This window comes from Rutidosis leptorrhynchoides, chromosome 4 (genome assembly GCF_046630445.1).
Source record: "Rutidosis leptorrhynchoides isolate AG116_Rl617_1_P2 chromosome 4, CSIRO_AGI_Rlap_v1, whole genome shotgun sequence".
Classification (NCBI taxonomy): Eukaryota; Viridiplantae; Streptophyta; class Magnoliopsida; order Asterales; family Asteraceae; genus Rutidosis; species Rutidosis leptorrhynchoides.
The window spans coordinates 55,564,736-55,586,537 of NC_092336.1; the positions used below are offsets into that span (position 1 = coordinate 55,564,736).

General features: G+C 33.5%; 3 protein-coding genes across 6 annotated transcripts; 2 read left to right on the forward strand and 1 right to left on the reverse strand.

The window, feature by feature from the left end:
* The first annotated feature begins 1,997 nt into the window (after positions 1–1,997).
* Positions 1,998–9,036, forward strand: LOC139840641 (ankyrin repeat-containing protein ITN1-like). Its single transcript, XM_071830896.1, has 6 exons — positions 1,998–2,054; positions 2,226–2,324; positions 2,934–3,075; positions 5,990–6,478; positions 6,930–7,339; positions 8,205–9,036. The coding sequence occupies exons 1-6, from the start codon at positions 1,998–2,000 to the stop codon at positions 9,027–9,029; spliced, it is 2,022 nt and encodes a 673-aa protein (XP_071686997.1). The 3' UTR covers positions 9,030–9,036.
* Positions 9,037–11,228: 2,192 nt separating this feature from the next.
* LOC139839835 (uncharacterized) lies at positions 11,229–16,065 on the forward strand. Of its 3 annotated transcripts, none has more exons than XM_071830003.1 (12): positions 11,229–11,354; positions 11,678–11,777; positions 11,911–12,038; positions 12,119–12,269; positions 12,391–12,500; positions 12,583–12,666; positions 12,755–12,803; positions 12,917–13,008; positions 13,225–13,381; positions 13,470–14,304; positions 14,393–14,503; positions 15,273–16,065. In XM_071830003.1, exons 2-12 carry the CDS (start codon positions 11,685–11,687, stop codon positions 15,869–15,871), a joined length of 2,409 nt encoding a protein of 802 aa, XP_071686104.1. In that variant the 5' UTR covers positions 11,229–11,354; positions 11,678–11,684; the 3' UTR covers positions 15,872–16,065. The 3 variants fall into 3 exon arrangements, with proteins under 3 accessions (XP_071686104.1, XP_071686105.1, XP_071686106.1); XM_071830004.1 differs by having other exon boundaries at positions 14,396–14,503; XM_071830005.1 differs by having other exon boundaries at positions 13,225–13,363.
* A 208-nt stretch (positions 16,066–16,273) lies between these two features.
* LOC139839568 (APETALA2-like protein 2) lies at positions 16,274–19,692 on the reverse strand. 2 transcript variants are annotated; one of them, XM_071829663.1, is made up of 10 exons: positions 18,869–19,692; positions 18,209–18,234; positions 18,071–18,101; positions 17,894–17,981; positions 17,652–17,797; positions 17,441–17,485; positions 17,241–17,323; positions 17,009–17,142; positions 16,786–16,869; positions 16,274–16,704 (listed from the first exon to the last, which is right to left on the reverse strand). In XM_071829663.1, exons 1-10 carry the CDS (start codon positions 19,381–19,383, stop codon positions 16,432–16,434), a joined length of 1,425 nt encoding a protein of 474 aa, XP_071685764.1. In that variant the 5' UTR covers positions 19,384–19,692; the 3' UTR covers positions 16,274–16,431. The 2 variants fall into 2 exon arrangements, with proteins under 2 accessions (XP_071685764.1, XP_071685765.1); XM_071829664.1 differs by lacking the exon at positions 17,441–17,485.
* Positions 19,693–21,802: the final 2,110 nt, after the last annotated feature.

A 21,802-nucleotide genomic window follows, 5' to 3' on the forward strand; every position in this document is an offset into this window, starting at 1 on the left:
GAAGAATGAAAGTGTTTGTAGGTGTTTTTGGTCGTTGGTGTATGGATTAGATATAAAGGATATGTAATTTTGTTTTCATGTAAATAAGTCATGAATGATTACTCATATTTTTGTAATCTTATGAGATATTTCATGCTAGTTGCCAAATAATGGTTCCCACATGTGTTAGGTGACTCACATGGGCTGCTAAGAGCTGATCATTGGAGTGTATATACCAATAGTACATACATCTAAAAGCTGTGTATTGTACGAGTACGAATACGGGTGCATACGAGTAGAATTGTTGATGAAACTGAACGAGGATGTAATTGTAAGCATTTTTGTTAAGTAGAAGTATTTTGATAAGTGTATTGAAGTCTTTCAAAAGTGTATAAATACATATTAAAACACTACATGTATATACATTTTAACTGAGTCGTTAAGTCATCGTTAGTCGTTACATGTAAGTGTTGTTTTGAAACCTTTAGGTTAACGATCTTGTTAAATGTTGTTAACCCAATGTTTATAATATCAAATGAGATTTTAAATTATTATATTATCATGATATTATCATGTATGAATATCTCTTAATATGATATATATACATTAAATGTCTTTACAACGATAATCGTTACATATATGTCTCGTTTAAAAATCATTAAGTTAGTAGTCTTGTTTTTACATATGTAGTTCATTGTTAATATACGTAATGATATGTTTACTTATCATAGTATCATGTTAACTATATATATATCCATATATATGTCATCATATAGTTTTTACAAGTTTTAACGTTCGTGAATCACCGGTCAACTTGGGTGGTCAATTGTCTATATGAAACATATTTCAATTAATCAAGTCTTAACAAGTTTGATTGCTTAACATATTGGAAACATTTAGTCATGTAAATATCAATCTCAATTAATATATATAAACATGGAAAAATTCGGATCACTACACCTTACACTTAAAAAGGCATGCAAGCATATTCTTCAAGGTAATCATTTGATTGAATAACATTTTGGATGTTTATTTGTTTGTTCTAATGTTAGGGTTTCATTCGCTTATTTATAATAATGTAACACTATTTTCCTTAATTTTTTTCTTCTTTCTGGGTAGGTTTCTTTGATGACCTGTTCCCCGAAAAAAATAAAAAAATAAAAAAAAGGTTTATGTGACCGACAGTTTTAGTGTGTTCCATCAACGATTGTGGTACTTGAAGCTATCGATGAAAGGTTAAGGATTTTATTCGCTTATTCAAAATTGCTCTACAAATACTAATAGTATTTTGGTTATGTCGTCGTTGCGGTGTGTCTGATGAACGATTCAGAATGTTCGAAGCAATTGATGAGAATGAAAGGTTAGGGTTTCATTTTTTCGTTTGTTGTGGATATTGGCGATGATATGTTGCGGTTTCATTTTTTGTTTGTTGTGATTATTGGCTTTGAATTGTGTTAATCATTTACTTTACCATTTTACCTGGTTGTTTACGTTTAGTTGTTGATTATGCTTCTTCGTTGGTGTGGCATGTTTAAATAAAGGGTAGCAATTGTATAAAATAATTTGATTTGGGAATGATTTGTCTGATTTAGGAATCGTTTGCTTTAGGAATGAGTTTCTTTGACAAAATCAAAATCAGATGACCTTTTTTAAAACCATTTTTGTGTACAAGATGTTGCTGGGATAGTTAACTCAAAGGTAGAAATATGGCGAAACTTTGCAGCTATGTTCACTATTTTGAATATATATTCATACCATTACTGAATAAAAAGTTGTGAAGTACAAAGACTCGAAACAACCATGTAGTTCGAATAACGAATTTTTTCGTGTGATTTCATCTATCTTTTGATAAGTACAGATTGTGACCCATTTATACATATGTGATATGTTTTATCTTCACACTTTCTGCTTCGGCAAAATTACAAATTAATTATCAAATATGAACTTTTAGTTGACAATGTTAAGCTGTTTTTTGTTACAATTGAAAGTTTTACCATGATCCTAAGATTCTTCGATTAATGACTGAGGCTTTACCAGGACTTCCAGGAGACGTTCCTTTTCTTGATGGATGGCAAGTAACTATATATGATTATTTATAAAATTTATTTAAATTGGTTGGTTGTTTTGGATAATGATTTTGTTTATATAGAATAAAGAAATTTAGGAGATTGTATGCATTAATGATTAACTTTGGGATGATAACATTTCTCTAAATCATTAGCGAAATTAGTAGTACATGGTTATAGTGTCCAAAAGTCCTAGTCATTTCCAGTGATATAGTTACTGTCGAGCTTGCCGAGCTAGACGTAATTATTATAGAAATCATTCAAAAAAGACCCAAAGAGGTATGTCTCTGTGTGTTTCCTACATTACCATTCAAGAAGAATGGTAATCATGTTATATGAATATTTTTTTTAATATGCATATACAAATTTTACAATAAAGCAATTTGGACCCATTTTGATGTATGCTTCTTTAATTTTTCAACTTGCAGGTCTTTTTAATACATGTTTATTACCTTTCCAAGATTCGTATATAAAGTGATGTTAGAGGAAATAGTTGCCCACTTAAGAATTGTATCAGAGCATCAAGTTCCTTGAGTTGACTTTCTTCCAGATATAACCCTATATTTTGTGTTGCTCATTTTCGTTTTGATGGAAAATGAATCAAATCAAAGGATGATTTAGTCCCCTTTTACATTGATTTGTGAAAAATGAATCAATTCAATGAAATTTATTTGATTTTTAAATGATAACGATGATACAATGGTCTCATTCTTATCAAACACAAACAAAAGTATCTTTTATTGATATTCCAACAACCTCAATTTCTAAGCATACAATACTTGCTGATCTTGTCACGGTATGAAATTGATATTAATGATCTTTTTATGTGAAGTTTTGACTTTTAGTCATTGGATCACCTACAAATATGATTGTTTTTCATGGTTACAGGTATGCGCAAATGGTGGAAAGACCATTTGTTTTCGTGCATACAAAACAAGTTGCAGATCTACTATGAACGACCAAACAATGCGGGAACTTTTGTGCATTTTTTTGGTAGAACAAGACGTTAAGGAAAATACTGACAGAAAAAGTTAGTGCAAACAGAGATCAAGTGAGTATAATTCCATCACACTTTTGTGCAATCTCTGCTGCAATTATGCAATTCTCTTCAACCATTACGCTTTACAAATACACACTACCAACTATGGTACAACCATAATTAGAAAAATTGTAAGTACACACTCTTATTTTACTACTATAGAATAAGACTTTTGCTCGAAGTGCAGCAGAGATCAATGAATGGATCAAAAATTATCAATTGTGTATTGATCATCTTATGCAGTTTTGTTGTTTATAAATTGGCTAATTAGGATTATGCATAATCTTTAATAGATATTTTAACCAGGAGCCATACGGCTCAAATTGGTTGAATGGATAAAAAATTATCGATTGTGTATTCATCATCTTATGCAGTTTTGTTGTTTATAAATTGACTAATTGGTTATGATTTGTTTTTAATTGTTACCTGTAATATAGGTGGAAAGTTACACAAAAAGTACTCATAAGATTTAGTCCATAATATATCTTCTAAATCATATATTATTGGTTATGATTTGGTAAGCGTTGACTGTTTCTATTAGTACTAAAATCACCTATTTTGACATGTCCCAACCCGTTCATTATGCCCACATTACCACCTCTGTTTTAAATCTGTCTCGATTATTAATAAGTTACAATTATGGCTAATGAGTGAATTGTTATGGAACTTTGCAGTATGACATAGGGGAGAGCAGATTTGTGCCACAAAGGATAAGCAACAAGAAGATCAACATACTATTGGTTGACTTTGACTGTGTAACTTCTATGTTTAGCTAATGAAATGTGAAATTATATTGATGTGGCTTCGTTAATGTTGATAAGTTCGTTATCATTTTATACTTAGTCTTATTAGGGCCCGACATGCAACGTACAGGCTCTTAAAGGCTAGTGTAAACATGTGATTTTAAAATTAGGCACCATTGAATCCGATTTGAATGCGAGTCAAATTAGACAACTAGGTGACCGCAATAAGACAAATAAACTTGCATGGAAAGCATTAGGAAATTCACAAAGAAGATAAAATTATGAATATTTTTATAAATTATCCTCATACTTTAATCAATGTTTCTTAATTTTGTGTATTTAAGATACTTTTTGGAATTTAGTTCTCTGGTACTATTTTTCTTTTTGAGACCTTTTTCAGGCACGAATTTCAATTCGCTTTGTAAACCGACTAATTTTAAGACGAAAATACAGCTATTATCACAATCAAATACTCAGTATAATGTAGATATAGATAGATATACACATAATACTAAATCCTTTGTTACCTATTATCATATCATAATCATCTTCAAACCAAACATCATACTCAATTTCACAACCCACTATCAAACAACACGCTTGTATATACATGTTTTTAGATATGTCATTCATCATTTGTATGTGATTGGTCAAACATTCTATCTGTCTTGTGACTATAGGTTATTTTATATATTCCTTCTAAATTAGGTAAGCCATGATTTAAAATCCATACAACCAAGCTACCCCATTCAATGATTTGTGTGATATCCTACATCACATCACATCATAATATATACTCAATTTAAAATCATGCACAAAACCCATTTATCAACAATTCAACATAATGAAATCGTTCCTATGATTTTCTTTTAGGACAGTTTGTTTTTGTAATACAAACTATCCTTGTGGTTGCAACTTTGAACACATACAGTCTTTTTCACTATGTTCGTTGAGTGTATTTCATTACTTGATGTCACATGCATACCATGTGAAGGTATTTTCGTCACTTATTACACATCCGCTTAACATTTTACCATATAAACATGTGCACATATTTTACAACTTGCACCTCAATTTACCAATATGTAATCGTACATATAGTTGGTATCAATCACATATCATATTGTAGTATAAGTCCAAAGATTTCTTATTTATCGACTGAGGTATCGATCAACAAGTATAAAAGAAATTTATTACTTCACACGTAATCCTTCTCCAATTACATATATATTCATATTCATATATATATATATTTAAATTGATTGATTGTTCAAAGTTAAATCATTTCAAAATATTCTAGTAATTGAGTTTTTTATATCCTCATAAGAAGTATCGGGTTAAAACCTCACTAAAAGAGTATCTTGGGGTGGCAAGAGAAAAGATTATGTAGATGACCCACTATAAACCAAGTAAAACTCACCTTCTTCGAATAATCTAAACAGAGAAAATCGTTTCCAATTTATTTTGTCCATGTTAACCAAAAAAGTAGGATGCAAGATTTGTAGATTTCCAACAACTCCAAGGTAAAATAGAACATAAACTAAGGGTAGTTGTATGTAAGAATAAATAAACCTCAAGGACTAAATAAGATCATATGTACCAGTCGTATAACTGAACTTTCTTAACACTTTCCTTGTTATGTACTTGGGTTTCAAGTGTTAACTTTTTCCACATAACAACTTATTTTATTTGCATTTCCAGTTCTAAAGTATTTATTTATAAATAAATTTTTTAGCTAGAGTTTGGTCCTTGTTTTTCCTCTCCAAATTCCAAATATGAGTTCCACCACAGTTGAAGGTACTCTTCTTCTCTACCTCTTAACAGTGATTGTTCTTAACTTTTTATTGATCCTTGTGAAAATAGATTATAATCTGTTATAAAATTTATTCAAAAATTTTTCATCCCCTGAATGCATGAAACAGAAGTATGGAAGCATATTACGAGTATAATATAGAGTAGATTAATAATTCATATTTTGTACATCTAGATATGGAAGTTATGTTCCAAATCAATCAATATTTTTCTTAGTTATAGTATTTGTATGATCATCAATGGTAGTTATTAATATGCGAAAAACTGTCACTTAAATAAGTTGTAGTCTCATTTGTTAAGCGTTATCATAATTTAACAAATTAACAATTGTTGTTATTTCAATGGAACAGTATATTTAAACAGAAGAAACACGACTCAGACGAAACAGAATCAAAATATTAAACTACTCGATCCGTCACTATCACCGTCTTCTACATCTTCTCCATCGTTAGTACTTACAGCTTCCGGGAAACGAATCGATCAAGCAGGAAAAAAGAAGTATGTTAAACAAGTAACAGGTAAGCATAATGATACTCAGCTTCATTTAGCAGCGCAACGGGGTGATCTGGCGGCTTTGAAGCAAATTCTTGATGAAATTAATTCACAAATGGTGGGAACTTTAAGTGGAGCTGATTTTGATGCTGAGGTGGCAGAGATCCGAGCGTCTGTAGTGAATGATGTGAATGAGTTAGGTGAAACTGCATTGTATACGGCTGCCGAAAAGGGACATCTTGAGGTTGTTAACGAACTTTTGAAGTATTCTGATAAAGATGTGCTTACGAGACGAAATCGTTTGGAGTTTGATCCTTTGCATATAGCTGCTAGTCAAGGACACCACGGTAATAATAAATTTTAAATTGGAGTATAAGTTTTGGTATTCTGTTTTTTATTTATCTAATTAGTTTTTTTATACAAAAAAAAAAAAAGTATCCTCTGTTGTTAAATTAATAACTTCATGGCATGAAGGAGCAAAATTTTTTGGGAATAGGAGACAAGATAGAACTTATTACCATGTGCCATTGTGTGTTAGTAGACCTGGTAATTTTAACACATTTACTTGTGAATGCTAACTTTGACCCTTAAACTTGTGAATGCTAATTTTGACCCATTTACCCGTTAATGCTAATTTTGACCCATTTACCTGTTAATACTAATTTTGCCCCATTTACTTGTGAATGTTAATTTTGACCCATTTACCTATGAATGCTAATTTTGACCCATTAACCTGTTAATGCTAAATTTGACCCATTTACCTGTTAATGCTAATTTTGACCCATTTACTTGTTGCAGCCATAGTCAAACTCCTACTTGACCATGACGTATCACTATGCCAGACCAGATCACTAGGAAACGCGACTCCTCTCATTACTGCAGCTTCGAAAGGACACACTGCAGTTGTTCAAGAACTACTTTCAAAGGATCCTAGCTTATTAGATATTCCCAGATCTAACGGTAAAAATGCATTGCATCTAGCAGCACGATCGGGCCATGTTGAGACTTTAAAAACTTTGCTCAACAAGGACCCACAACTGGCCCGAAGGACAGATAAAAAAGGCCAAACGGCGTTACATATGGCTGTAAAAGGGGCTAGCAGCGAGGTCGTTAAGTTGCTGCTTGAGGCTGATGCAGCTATCGTAATGCTGCCAGATAAGTCTGGTTTTACTGCATTGCACGTTGCTACAAGAAAAATGAGATCAGAGGTAAATGAGAAAATTACAGCTCTGGTTATTGTTTATGGTTATAGCCTACTTACTTTTTTGAAAGGAAAAAAAAATTAACATTGTAGAATGAAAAAAAAGCATCTACAAGTTCTAGCCCATGCGTTTGATAAAACTGAATGATTAAGCGCTGAATTGTTCACAATCTGAATGATTCAAAGGTTCTCTTCAGAATGACTTATTTTGAATAATACAACGTGATAATCATTTTGTAGTGAATACTGAACCATTTAGCACCATAAGTCATTTAGGGTGCCTTTGTTTGCCTCTTAATGGAATGGTTCAGTGTTGAATGCTGAACCATTCAGCATTCAGTGCGTTTGTTTCTGACCTCTGAATGACGTATGGTGCTGAATGGTTCAGAATTCAGTGCTGAATGGTTCAGAATTCAGTGCTGAACCATTCAGAGATGAAACACTCTCTTAACCATTAAGAGCCTAAATTTTATGTAATTTTCTCCTCAAATCCTATCCTGAACACTTAACTAACAAGTATATTGAATATTTTATTCATATTACACTTTGATAAGGTACTTTTACTCAATTTATATCATTCATTCTAAATGATTATCAAACAACATATTTTCATTCAGAACAAACTTTATTCAGAGGCTTTGAATCATTCAGATTCTGAATCATTCAGCGCTAAATCATTCAGTTTTATCAAACGCACCCTTAGAAGTTATTTAGAGGTCAAGAACAAACGCGCTGAATGCTGAATGGTTCAACAGTCATTCATAGACTGTAATTTTTAATCAGGAAAAGTTTATACCAAACGCGCCGAGCTACTAATTTTTTTACAGCAGACTGTAAACAAGAATCTTACCGTCTTTTTTACACCGTTGCAGATAGTAAACGAGCTACTTAGTCTTCCTGACACAAATGTTAACGCGCTAACTCGAGATCACAAAACCGCACTCGACATAGCAGAAGGCCTTTCGCTATCTGAAGAGTCTACAGATATAAAGGCCAGCCTGGTCCGTCGTGGTGCAGTTCGAGCCAACGAACTGAACCAACCAAGAGACGAGTTAAGAAACACCGTAACCCAAATCAAAAACGACGTCCACATACAGCTCTTACAAACCAAAAAAACAAATAAAAATGTACATGGGATAGCAAAAGAACTAAGAAAACTCCATCGTGAAGGGATCAATAACGCGACTAATTCAGTAACTGTAGTCGCTGTGCTTTTCGCAACTGTCGCTTTCGCCGCCATATTCACAGTGCCAGGTGGCGACAACGATAATGGGATGGCGGTGGTGGTTCACCGGATTTCATTTAAAATATTTTTTATATTTAATGCTATTGCTCTTTTTACTTCCTTAGCTGTGGTGGTGGTTCAAATCACATTGGTTAGAGGTGAAACTAAAGCTGAAAGAAAAGTGGTCATGGTTATTAATAAGTTGATGTGGTTAGCTTCGGTATGCACTTCGGTTGCGTTTATGGCATCGTCTTATATAGTGGTTGGTCGAAGATACGAATGGGTTGCTATTTTGATTACGGTTGTTGGTGGTGTTATAATGGCGGGGGTACTTGGAACGATGACTTATTATGTGGTTAAGTCGAAGAAAACTCGTTCGATGAGAAGGAGAGAAAAGGCGAAAAGTGGGACGAATTCGTGGATGGCTTCTGAGTTTTCGAACTCGGACGTCGAAAGAATTTATGCTATTTGATGTGCAGAAAGTTATTCAAGACTGTAATGTGTTAATAGATAGATGTAGTTATGTAATGTCTTGATCAACAATTAAGAGACATTTATTGCTTTGTTTTCAACCTAAAAAAAGTTTGTTTGGTATGATCGCTTTAAATTATTTAACTGGATTAGAGATTTTTCGTGACACCAGAAAAACTTTATCTGTTTACCCGTTTAATAAGTTTGTTAAGCAATGACTGCATTTTCTTCTTACAAAGACATAATCAGTAGACTTTAAAGTGATCTAAAAAATGATATATTTTATAGAGATGTATTTAAATGTATATATATACTATATACTATACTGGCAAATTATCAAAAATTGAGTATACAAACGAGTCCAAGGGCGGAGCCAGGAATCTAGATCATTGGTGGCACAAAACAATACTGAATATAACAAGTGACAAAATATTTAATTAACAACCTAAAATCAGTACAAATATAAAAACATGTTATCATTTAACGCAAATATTCGTTATGATATTCCATTTATTAAAATGATCAATTCAAGTTTTATGCTAAATAGTGAATATGTCACGGTATGAAAAGGGAGCGATACTCATATAAGGAATAAAATTTCTATTGTTACATTGCAATGATGAGTGGTGGCACAGGCACCCATAAATGAATACATAGCTCCGCCGCCAACGACGTGTTGTATAGAGATGTGACAATCAAAGTCTGTGTGATGAAGGAGGTGGAATTAAGTGTCCATGACTCATTCATATCCTGTTGTTTGATTGATCCAGACAAGTGGGAGAGAAATTCAAATAAAGTCCAAGTTAATGGGCCAAAGACCCACGTAAACCTTGTGATGGGCCACAGACGGATTGTAGGCTTATTAATGAGAATATTAATCCTATTGATTTGGGCCGAAGGTTGTAAATGGTGTGTCTTATTAGAGGGGACTGACTAGCTTGGTGGTTCGGTTTATGTATAGAAAGAAAAAAATTAGACACTTAATTAAACCACCTTTTTGTTAACTTTGTTAAAGGGGAAAACAATTAAAGCGCATAAATGTTGTAATAAACGTAATTGCTATGGAAGGATTATTCTAAATGAACTATGAAGTACTCAGACGGCGGCGATTATGATGAAGATGATTCCTCATCTTCGAACTCACACTCATAGGTTGAAAAATCAATTAGAACAAGTGTAAGTTTGGGACCTCTTCATGTGATTGACATCTTTCATGTCTCGCTTTATTTTGGGTTTAAAGGTAGTTTTATTGTGGCAGTTTGAGAATCAAACCGTGAGTTATGTGTCTATAATTTCTCGATGTTTGATTAGGAATTCTTTTTCTTCAAAATTTTTGACCTTTTTATGATTTTATCATATCTTTCCGGATTTTTGCTATTTTATTTTATTTTCTTAATAATAAAATTATTTCTTACCTTTTAAAAAATAAACATAAGAATCTTCTTATCCCGGCGCTAAATCCGAGCGTTTCCCATGCTGGCATCTTTCACGGAATATGACGCTGGTTAATCCGGTGTGTGTTAGCGGCGTTAGTTAATAACTTGACGAGAACAACATGAGGCGTGAAAATCAAAAGCAACCAATCAATGATTTTGTTTATTTAATAAAAATATATTTTTATTTTATTATTATATATTTTAACTCAATTTTTAATTAGATTTTACCAAATCACCTTTTGACATAAGAATTTAATCTTTTAAGGATAACGAAGGTAAAATATATTAACAGTTTTGACTCTGACATCATACTGACGGTCAATAACATTTTAAAGCTATCTAAACTCCCTTTATAGTCAATCATCCGGTCGTCCACCAATTAAAAATAAAATAAAATAAATAATTTTAAATTAATCTTCATGTGATAAGTAAACCCTCACTAAAAGACAAAACCGTAGCATAAAATAGGCAATAAAAACTACTTTAGCCCTAAATAAAAATAAAAATAAATAAAATACCAAATAAATTGAAAAACCAATATAAAAAAGGAGATGATATTTCCAATATCAAATTTACTTCTTCCACCATATTTTGATGTTTATTTCTTAAAATATTCCTTAATAAATTATTTTAAAAAGTTTTACAAGTTTTATGTAAGACATTCTAGTTTAGATAATTTTGGTGAAAGAAGTAAATTTAATGTTGGAAATATATCTCCCATATAATCTTCATAAACTTAAAATAAAATCCTTTCAATCCTGTGGCTTTCGTTTATTTTATGCCGTACTCGTGAGTTTCAGTCTTCGCTTCAGTTCTCATTATATACATCGATTTCGTTACTCAATTTATTTTGCTGTTGTGTTTATTGATCTTTCGCTGTATCTATCACTGTAAGTATATACTGTTACTACTGTTTGCACAGCTTTCATTTTGAAACCCTAATTTTCTGCAAAATGTGATAGCTCATATCAATACAGTTGTTTCTTCTGGTGAACAGTGTGCATAAGATGTTGTAATCACCGATATTTAGGTTTTAAAGTGAGATTCCGTGTTAATTATGTGAAATGTGTTATAATTGTGCGGGTTTATGGTTTAATTTGAAGGTTTATTGTGTTGTATGTGTGGAATTAGGGTTTTGTTGGTGAATGTATGTACATATGGTTAGTGAGAAGAGGAATGATGTTATTTTCTGCTTGTTGATGTGTTTCTACAGTGAAATCATGAGTTATGTTGAAGAGAAAAAGTGTCCTCTGTGTGCTGAAGAGATGGATTGGACTGATCAACAGTTGAATCCTTGTAAATGTGGTTATGAGGTATAGGTTTTTATTGTTTATATGATTGAATTTGTGCCTTTGTAGTTTGTTTGTTTGGTTACGTGTGAAGTTTTTTTGGATTATCCTAATTGTAGTATGCGGTTATTTAGACACAGTTACCATACCATTGCAGGTGTGCGTTTGGTGTTGGCATCACATAATGGACATGGCAGAGAAGGACGCGACAGAAGGACGATGTCCTGCATGTCGCACACCTTACGATAAGGATAGAATTGTAGGATTGGAAACAAATTTTCAAAGGTTACAATACGTTTTAGTATCCGTAAGTTTTATTGTTCCGTGTAATATATTGATTATTAACAAGTGCTTATTCCATATAGGGTGTCTAGCAATAGTTCAAGTCGAAAACAAAAACTACAAAAGGCAAAATCAAAACCAAATGAAGGAAGGAAGGACCTTAGCAATGTTCGAGTAATTCAGCGAAAAATGGCTTATATCATTGGACTGCCTCTTGATCTTGCTGATGAAGATGTATGCACCTTTCGACCTTTGTGTTTAACGTTTAAGTGATGTCCTGTTTTCACAATTATGGAACTTTTCCCTTCTTTTCAGATTATAGGTATTGTTGTTAATATGTTACTTTCTGGTGCAGCTATTGCAGAGAAAAAGTTATTTTGGCCAATATGGAAAAATAATGAAGGTTTCATTATCTAGGACTTCAGGAGGGGCCCTTCAGCAGCTTATCAATGATACTTGCAGTGTGTACGTAATGGCTCTCTTATTGTATATTGGTTTCATAAATTGATATTTATCCTATTACAATTTCTTTTCTTTTATATCCTAGATATATTACTTACTCAAAAGAGGACGAAGCTGTGACCTGTATTCAGTCAGTGCATGGATATGTGTTGGATGGTAGGCTTTTAAGGTAAGAACATCACCTTCTACCCCCTCTCACCTTTAGTTATGTGCATTTACAATTTTATACTATTGCTTATCATTTTGAGTTTTTGCAGAGCATCATTTGGGACTGCAAAGTATTGTCATGCTTGGTTGAGAAACACGGTATATATGAGATTACGAGTCCATTAAATCCCAAATTTATAACTTTATTTGTGTGGGAATTTTAATTTACACTTGAGGAATATTTTGATGTACATTTATTGTTTGATGGTCAGTCTTGCGACAATCCCGCATGTTTATATTTGCATACTCTTGGTGCTGAAGAAGATAGTTTTGGTAAAGATGAAGTAGCTGCAGTTCATACTAGGTATTATATGCATGATTTATATTCGTTTTAATTCTCTCTTTTTATGCCAGTTCATATGCTAAGCTTAGCAAATTATAGGTAAACGCGTGAGAAATTCTGGAAGTTTTTACTAATTAAGCCTCTCATATAATGGTATATATATAAGTATACAAGTATATCTGTTGACTATTGTGCCAACCTCATTGGCGTTTCTTTGGCTTAATATCTTTATTTCAGGAATAGGGTTCAGGAAATAGTTGGTGCCACCCAATATTTACAGAGACGGGCGGGGACTATGCTGCCACCACCTGTAATTGGGCGGTCAAATAACCACAGTGCTTCGGCTGAGGATCCCGTGTTTGACAGTGGACTGAAAGTAAGAGATTATAATCATGTACGCAGATGGGTTAACTTCTAATGTCATAACTAATATACCCGTTCATAGTTTCATCATATAAAAAGTTCATTATATTATTGTTCAGGATGAAGCTTATGGTACAGTAGCTTCAGGTGGTCATCTTTCGGTCAAATCGTCCAAACAAATGACAAGTTTTGTAGATATTGTTGGGCAATCATCTAGTTCAAGTTCTGATAAAGATGTCAACTCAAGAGACGAAGACCAAAGATTGAATGATGAGACTGAAATCCCAGATTCAGTTATAGTGAAGTCATCAACTCCCAACCAACTCGCTGATTCACCAACCTATGATGATCAAAGATTGAAGGGTTCTGTTGGATCGGGTCATACTGTTTCCTGCTTTCCTTCTTATCCTGCTGATACCACTAAAGAGTGTAGTGATATTTCTTTGGGGCATAATAGATATCATAATCATAATCATATAGGAAGCTACACAAATGAAGAAGATACTGTACGCTCTCCATATATGAATTCGGTATTCAGTGATGGATTCCAAAGTTCAGCTAAATCAGATAGGATATACAGAGGGTCTAATTCTTTTTCTAATGAAGAAATTGTGGAACGCTTGAGACGGATTGATGATGATACACTAGTGGATAATGATAATGATGAAAATTTTGCTTCCTTTGAAGATAATATAATATCCAATATTTTGTCGTTGGATTTAGATGGTGATAATTCAGATTACCCTCGAACGGTAGCAAGAGATGGACGGAATAGTTCTGCGTGGAATATTCAAAACAATGGTCAATCGAGTTTTTCATATGCAAAGGAACATGAATTTTCTGGTCAACGAAATGACTTGGTATCTCCTAGCAACATTGGTCAAGGACTAACTTTTTCTGGTCTTCAGAATTCTTCCGATAACAAAAACAGTTTTTTCACGTCCCAGCATCAAGGTATGTTTCACTTGCTTCTTGGATAAATCTCTTTAGGTGTACTTTTTATCAGTTAAATAAAATGGCTTTTCCGATTTGTTATAAACAGTAGCACCTAGGACTCAGAACATGACCCCACCAGGATTTACCATGATCAGTAAGCCGCCACCTGGTTTTTCTACAAGCACGAGAACTGATCAGAATGTTTCTGCTAACTCTGGTAAGCATTTTCATTGCATCATGTCTCTCATTCTATGTATTTATTTATAGTTGTTTATTTTGCCTTTGTCACAAGAAAATACAATATTTGGGATAAATTGTTGGTTACATATAGTTTTTGGGATCTGTTTATTTTGTCATTATTGATGTGTTGTTTAGACAGCATTAGTAGGAAACTATTATTGGGTATCAAACCAATAATATTTTTTGTTACGTCATATGTGTTTAGGGTGTTAATGGTTGAGAGATATGGAGGTATGGGTCTGATTACCAATAATGGAGTTTGTATATTGAGTTTGCTTTTCCAATTTGGGTATTAAACCCATAAATGTAGCCCATAACCCAAACCCAAGTATGGTGGTGGGTTTGTATATCCTTCCCCATTCACTTGGGAAACCCAAACCCTTAGTGGTTCCACTATTCACAAAACATCCTTTAATTGTATTGGGTGTTTATAGCTTGCCTGCCTATCTAATTATTTGCGTTCAGTTTCTTATTAACAATTTTAAGAGGTCATATAGTACATGTCTAAAAGGAACGGGTGTAATTAAATTAATTTCCATAATTCTTGTGCTTCAACTACATATTTAGCATGAAACAAGTAACCTAGCTCCTTTATTTGAAAATTGGTTATACAGTATTTTATGACCACACAAAATACTACTTGATACGATCACGTCTGTAAGTTACATATCTAAGATTTGAAGGGATGGGTTGATTTCTAGATATCCGTTACGACTAATTGAAATTTCTGTGATATATAATTTCAGGAAATTATTACAGGGCTGCACCAAACAATCTTTATCGTTCACCATCATTTGGGAATCTAAGCAACAGCTCCGATGACCTTGTTGGCGGGGTCAAACCAGCCACAAACGGGTTGTTGACCAGCTCCTGGACCTCATCCTTTCCATCTCGATGCTCCATTGATGATAACTCAAAACAATGGCTATTCACACAACAACAATCGGGACCCGTTACTGCTCCACATCATCATCATCATCACGAAACTCAACTTTCTCAACCCACAATGCAGCAATATCATCACACAACACCCCAGTTTCCTTCTTCTCAGGGTAAATTGTATGGTGGTATCTCATCGGGGGTAGTAGATCCACACCACCAAAGCTACAATCCGTCTTCATATAACCAACAGCCTCCAAAGTTTGCAGGGGGATATCAGCAGCATAACATCAACCATTTACCGTTTTCTCAACAACATGATAATAGAAGCGAGGTGGGGAGGTTTGGATTTGACAGCCGTTTCTTGCCTACTAGTGATGGTGACTATATGTTCCAAATGCCCCCAAACAACATTCAGGCGATGTATACCCCTGGGTATTTGGAATGTAAAGAATCCACCTTTTAAACTTCTCTCTAGTTGATAAATATGAATGAGCAGGTTACTCTAAATTGGTCTTTATGTTTTTTTCAATCATTTTGGTTGTGGATGGGTTATGAAATTTGCAACTAATTTTGTCTTGGAAATTTTCATATTAGATTGGCATGGTTTTTTTATCTTCTAGGAAAGTTAATAGTAACTAAAACCCTTTTTATGCAATATTTTTAAAGGAAGAACTTTCAAGTTGACATCTTGTACGCAACAACTTACATTATGTGTTTGTCCCATTTTATCATTTAGACTAGAGACCGCCTGTGTGTTACGTATTTGGTGATATGTACATGTCGATGGGTTCAGTAATACAACACTATTACAAACTTGAACATTTTAGTAAGTTCGAAGAACAATATCAAATCAAACTTTATGGTATGTGTTTGATCACTATAAGGCTTCACACTAAGATGTAGTTTGTTTATACACACAAGCAGAAACAAAATATGTGAGTACGTATGCCAGTGAGCTTTAATATCAGAAGCAACTTCATAATCGATGAGTCTTTGTGCTTTGGTATTTGAACATGACACGCTTTAACCAATTTGGTTATTACTATAGTATATGGAAGTACTCATAGGCATTTGGATGGAAGTATCATGATATGTTTTGTTGTTATGTGACTGGAGAATTGAAGTCGGATACATGGGTGTGGAAGATGAGAATCCTGATGATGCTGCAGTAGCGGAAACGGGAAATGGATGAGCCACACCATGGCTTCTTGACACGTGTGCTTGAATTTGCATATGCTTCTGCATTTGCCATGCTGAGTTTGATAGTCCAGTAGATCCATGTCCTATCATTGTGTCCTGAATGAAGATTCAATTTGAAAAATTAGTTCAACATTTTGTATGTAGGGACTATAGAACCAGGACACGTTGAATAATTACCTCAAATTTCGGTGTAACACCAGAATACATGTTAGTCCATACGGGATAGTTCTTTGGTACCAGTGTTTGTGGGCGATCCTGTACCTGAGATTTCAGAAAATAGGGGACGAGAACATATCAGTTACTAACCAATCGTGTATAAAAGTAATTTCAACGAAACAAAAAACAGAACAGGAGTCTATGTGTGAGAATATTTGGAGTACAATTCAACAGTTTCACACACCTTCAGTCTTTTATCAGAAGGAAATTCACAAGCTGTTGTTAAATACATATCCACATTCGGAACCTTGTGAAATTCCTTTTGACTCTCGATGGATGGAGATACCCTGAGGTTGAGATCAAGATCGTGTCCACTTGCTGCAAACAATGAAAATTTTCAAAGCTATATAATGCAGGCGTCAAAATTTTGTTTTTTATGTCCACTGCAATAGGAAAAAAATCTGTTTCTTCCATACTTATATCCGCCCCATAGATGCTTGGCTCAAAATTAGTGACGGCCTCTCGACCATTACATTTAATGGCAGCTTTGTCGTACGCCCTGAAAGAAGAAAACACCAATTGCAAATGTTGTTATATGATTCATTAAGATATGTTAACACTTAACACATTAAGTTTCAAGGATTATTTAATTAACTAATTATAAAATCATAACAACCTTGCAGCTTCTACTTCGTTGTCGAATAATCCAAGGTAAACATACCTGCAAACCAAACATTTTAATCTCTAAAAATAAAGGGTCCTATCCTAACTCCTAAGCACATTTACTATGGTACTTTTTAAACTTGTAAGACTAATAGGCGTAATAGCATACGTATACTACAGTTAGTACAAGTACCAAACATTAAAACCGCGAATTAGTTTCTTACTTTTTTCCAAGAAGCTGACCCATGCGAGCCTCCCATCTGCCGCATTTATGAAGGGTTACTCCTCGGTACTTCGAAGATCCTCTCGAGAATCCTGTACTCTGTCGGCGCAGTATATGGATAAATTCTTCTTTTGACAAATTCTTTGCCTAATGCATCAATTTAAAGACGTTAACCTTAACGTTACATTAGTCAAGAAAGCTTTTTTCCAACAGACAAAAGGTATCTAATAAAATTCTCACTACCTGTAACATATCTTCCTCATATTCGTTTATATGAAAGTTTATATCAGCATCAATTCCTCGGAACTTGATAGCAGCCCGGTCATAAGCTCTGTAATACAATCATTTAATTCATTTAAAATCACATTAACATATAAATTTTATAGCATTAAACAAAGTTTTCTCCAAGAAAGCTCTAACCTAGCTGCAGCCAGAGCTGTATCAAACCCACCTGTAGTCAAATAGTACATCTAACTATAATAAGTAAGTTCAAACAATATAATATACTACTATAATACAGTAATTATTATTGATATCTTTATGAAGCAAATTACTTACCTAAATACACTTGTTTCCCACAATCCCTGAACAGATAAAAATACAAAATGAATCAGTGTAACTTGTTACTATTATTTACTATCAAACAGTACAACAAACGTTATCAATTTAAGTTATGTTCCGTATAAAAAAAAAAAATAAGTACCGAACGATACTCCGTATATAGATGGGGTAGAGTTGAAACAAAAACACAATTTACTTTAACAATTACAGTTAAAAAATTTCAATTCTACAGCCTTACAATAACAAATTCAGTTTTTCCGATCAATGCATCTAGAATCACTTGTAACAAATTATGCATTTATTTTTCTTTGACAAATCTGTTTAGTATTTTTACGTTTCTTATTTAGCTATATTCGATTGGACCATTTTATTAAATGAATTTTAATTCCTAAAATAGTGTAACTGTTGTATCTAATCCATCAATTTTTGGTACTTGTATACCATTTATTCCATCTTTCCTTTTTTGTCATTCATTTTGACATGTATATCAATTAAAAATTTGCCAAATGTTCATGCCTATATTTTAGGCATATTAAACATTTTTCAGTATTACGGAATATAACTTTTATATTCTATTTTAAAAAAAAAAAAAAAAAACAAGGTCACATAAGGAGTTAGTTGAAGCTGATTCATTGATGAAAATAACATGAATCATACCATATATGTGACTCCCAACGACCCGTCCGACGATAAAACGTCACACCACGATACTGCGAGCTTCGAGACCTCGGTCCTCGCCGACTTTTCTTCGCCTGCTGCGGCACCGGCATCACTGACAACTTTTCCGGCACGTGCTCCGTTTCAGGTACCTTAAGATTCAACCATTGCGATCCAAACACACTCGCAGACGAACTTATCGAACGCAAACACAAAACCTCATCATCCTCAATCATCAATTCACAATTATCAACGGGAAAAAACTGTCTAGTAATCAAACCACCACCAGATGCTTTTTCATTCGAAATCTCATCTTCATCATCAGGTTCAATAGCATTTGTCAAAATCAAAGGATCATCAACATCTGATGAAACTGATGAAGTACCTGAATGAATCTCCGATTGACGATCATCCAATTGATCAATCCGATCGTCAGGATTACTAATTACAGAATCATTAACTGATATTAATACATCCGCATCATCAGACGCATCAGTTATATTAAGATCTAACATATTAATTTCTCAAGATGTATGTCGATCGATCACTATACGTATATATTAACCTGACTGTACGTGAGCTGTATCAATATGACTATATCTATAGCTCGATTATGCAATCGATCGAATGGCGACTACGTAAACGTAAAGATCATATATGTAACTGTGTGTGAGAGATCTGAGAGAGAATTTGGAGGGAGATGAAATCTAACAAGCTTTTTTTTAGAATTACACACACAAACACATTTTTAGTGTGTGTAACCAGAACAGTTGAAAGTCAAAGAGAGATGGTTGGTTTTGGTGATTATAGGTTGGTACGCTAATACACCATTTCAGGGTTTTATCAACAAAAGCTTCGTTTGGAATTTTATGACTTTTAAAAATCCAATCTTAAAGACAAAATTACTAATTAGTTAAGTGTATTTTATATATATTTTTTTATTTTTTTACCACCAAAGTTTGGCTTTGGCTTGAGTGGTTCGGGATGAGATCCAACTTGAGGTACTATGTTCGATTCTTACTCCAAGCAGAGGGTTTCCAACCTTTGATAGTACTGCCAACATCAATGCGATTTAGAAAGGTCTCTGGGGGTTTTTCCAACCTTCTATGATACCTTCAACATTGTCGTGAATTGATTTTTCTCCCAACGCGTCTATAGGTGACAAATGAGAGCATTCGATGTCAATATCGTCGTTTAAGAAAAAAATATATTTATTTTTTTTATTGAAAGTCAAGAAATATATTATTCAATAATAACTAGCTAGAAACTAGCAAATACAACGTCACCAAACGACTCACTCAATTTCAACTCTAATAGCTATCGGAAACCATGAATGGCGAGGATCTATTAAAGGGGCCCGACGACTACAGTTTTTCTAGTGTAATATATGTTAAAGTTTAACGTGTTTAGTGTATTTTTTTTGTTAAATTTTGACATTTTGCCCCGTCTTTGTGTTTTCTACAAATTTTTAACGTTTTGCACCCGTTAAAAATATTACTGAATGCACCATTAACCATGATATTAAACAACAAGTACTGCACCACACAACCCGTGAATACAAACTTAGAAATTACACTCAAGCTCTAATTGTAAACTGATGTTTCATCTTCACCCATATCATCGTTTGTAACTGCTTTTACTTCCTCACGAACACTACTTGAAGCCAGTTCATTTACCCCACCATTAATATTAACGAACAAAGCGTTAACTACATCAATGTGTTAGCCATAATTAGATGACCGAAGAACACTATACAATTAGAAATAATCAACAAATCTGCAGAGAAAATGATTTCTTCAGTTACTATGCATAATTTCTTATGATCGTAAACATCTTTTTACACCACATACTTTATCGTTAATATATAAAAATGTAATACTCCGTATATATTCACTAAGTTTTTGCATTGCACCATCGTTTCATAGAATACGTCTTGTTTATATTTTTATTGAACTAAAAATACGTTAATGGATTGTTTAAATTGTCCTTTATTTATTGTTAAAAATTACAGTAACTAATAGACAAAAAAAATATATATATAATGTTATGTTTTTAATAATAAAAATGATATAATTAAAACTTTAATGATATTTCTTTTATTATAAAGTTTTTTTAACAACAGTTCGGATCACTCAGAAAAACTAAACCACCCACGCGATCATCTTCCGTAGTTGCATAACCCGCCCCCAACAGCTGCTCTGGAGGAAGCCCGAACTAATCCGAGGACATGACCGATAAAACCCCTTTCCCGTTACCCCGTAACGCGATGTGCGAAAGACGACCTTAGGTGGATTTCAAAATCAGAGATATCTATGCATGCAATGTTGTCGCCTCAGGGAATCGAACTCCAAACCTCCAACAACAAGGTTCAGGAAAGACAATAAATTTGGAACAGACAAATATAGTATGGTGAACAGTTTTTTTTATAGAACGACAATTTTGACATCGAATCCTTTCATTTGACACCCACACAACCGTTAGGAAGAAACTCCTCGCATCCATCGTGTAAAACGTACCCGAAATGCATTAGATTAACTGTTTGGCTCACACAAAGTGAATGATACCATAAGCACAACCTTGGATAAAACTCTCTTCCTCCACAGGATTTGAACATGCATCTATTTTTTCAAATATGCGAGTTCATAATCAAATGAGACTTTTTACCACTCAATTAATAATTCGGTGGTGAACAGTTTATTTGAAACGAAAAAAATATTTGTGCCTAAAAAAATGTATCTGCTTTGCAATGATATTTGTTATGTTTAAATTGTGAATCGTTAGCTTGGAAAATATGAATCGTCTTGAAATAACATAAAGATTCCACTCACCTCTCCACATCTTTCAGCCACCCCAAAGGCCAACTATCATTCAAGTGGAAGGGCTTAAATAAAATATCATCAATGTTGGGTAAAAATTTAATAATATGAATAATTG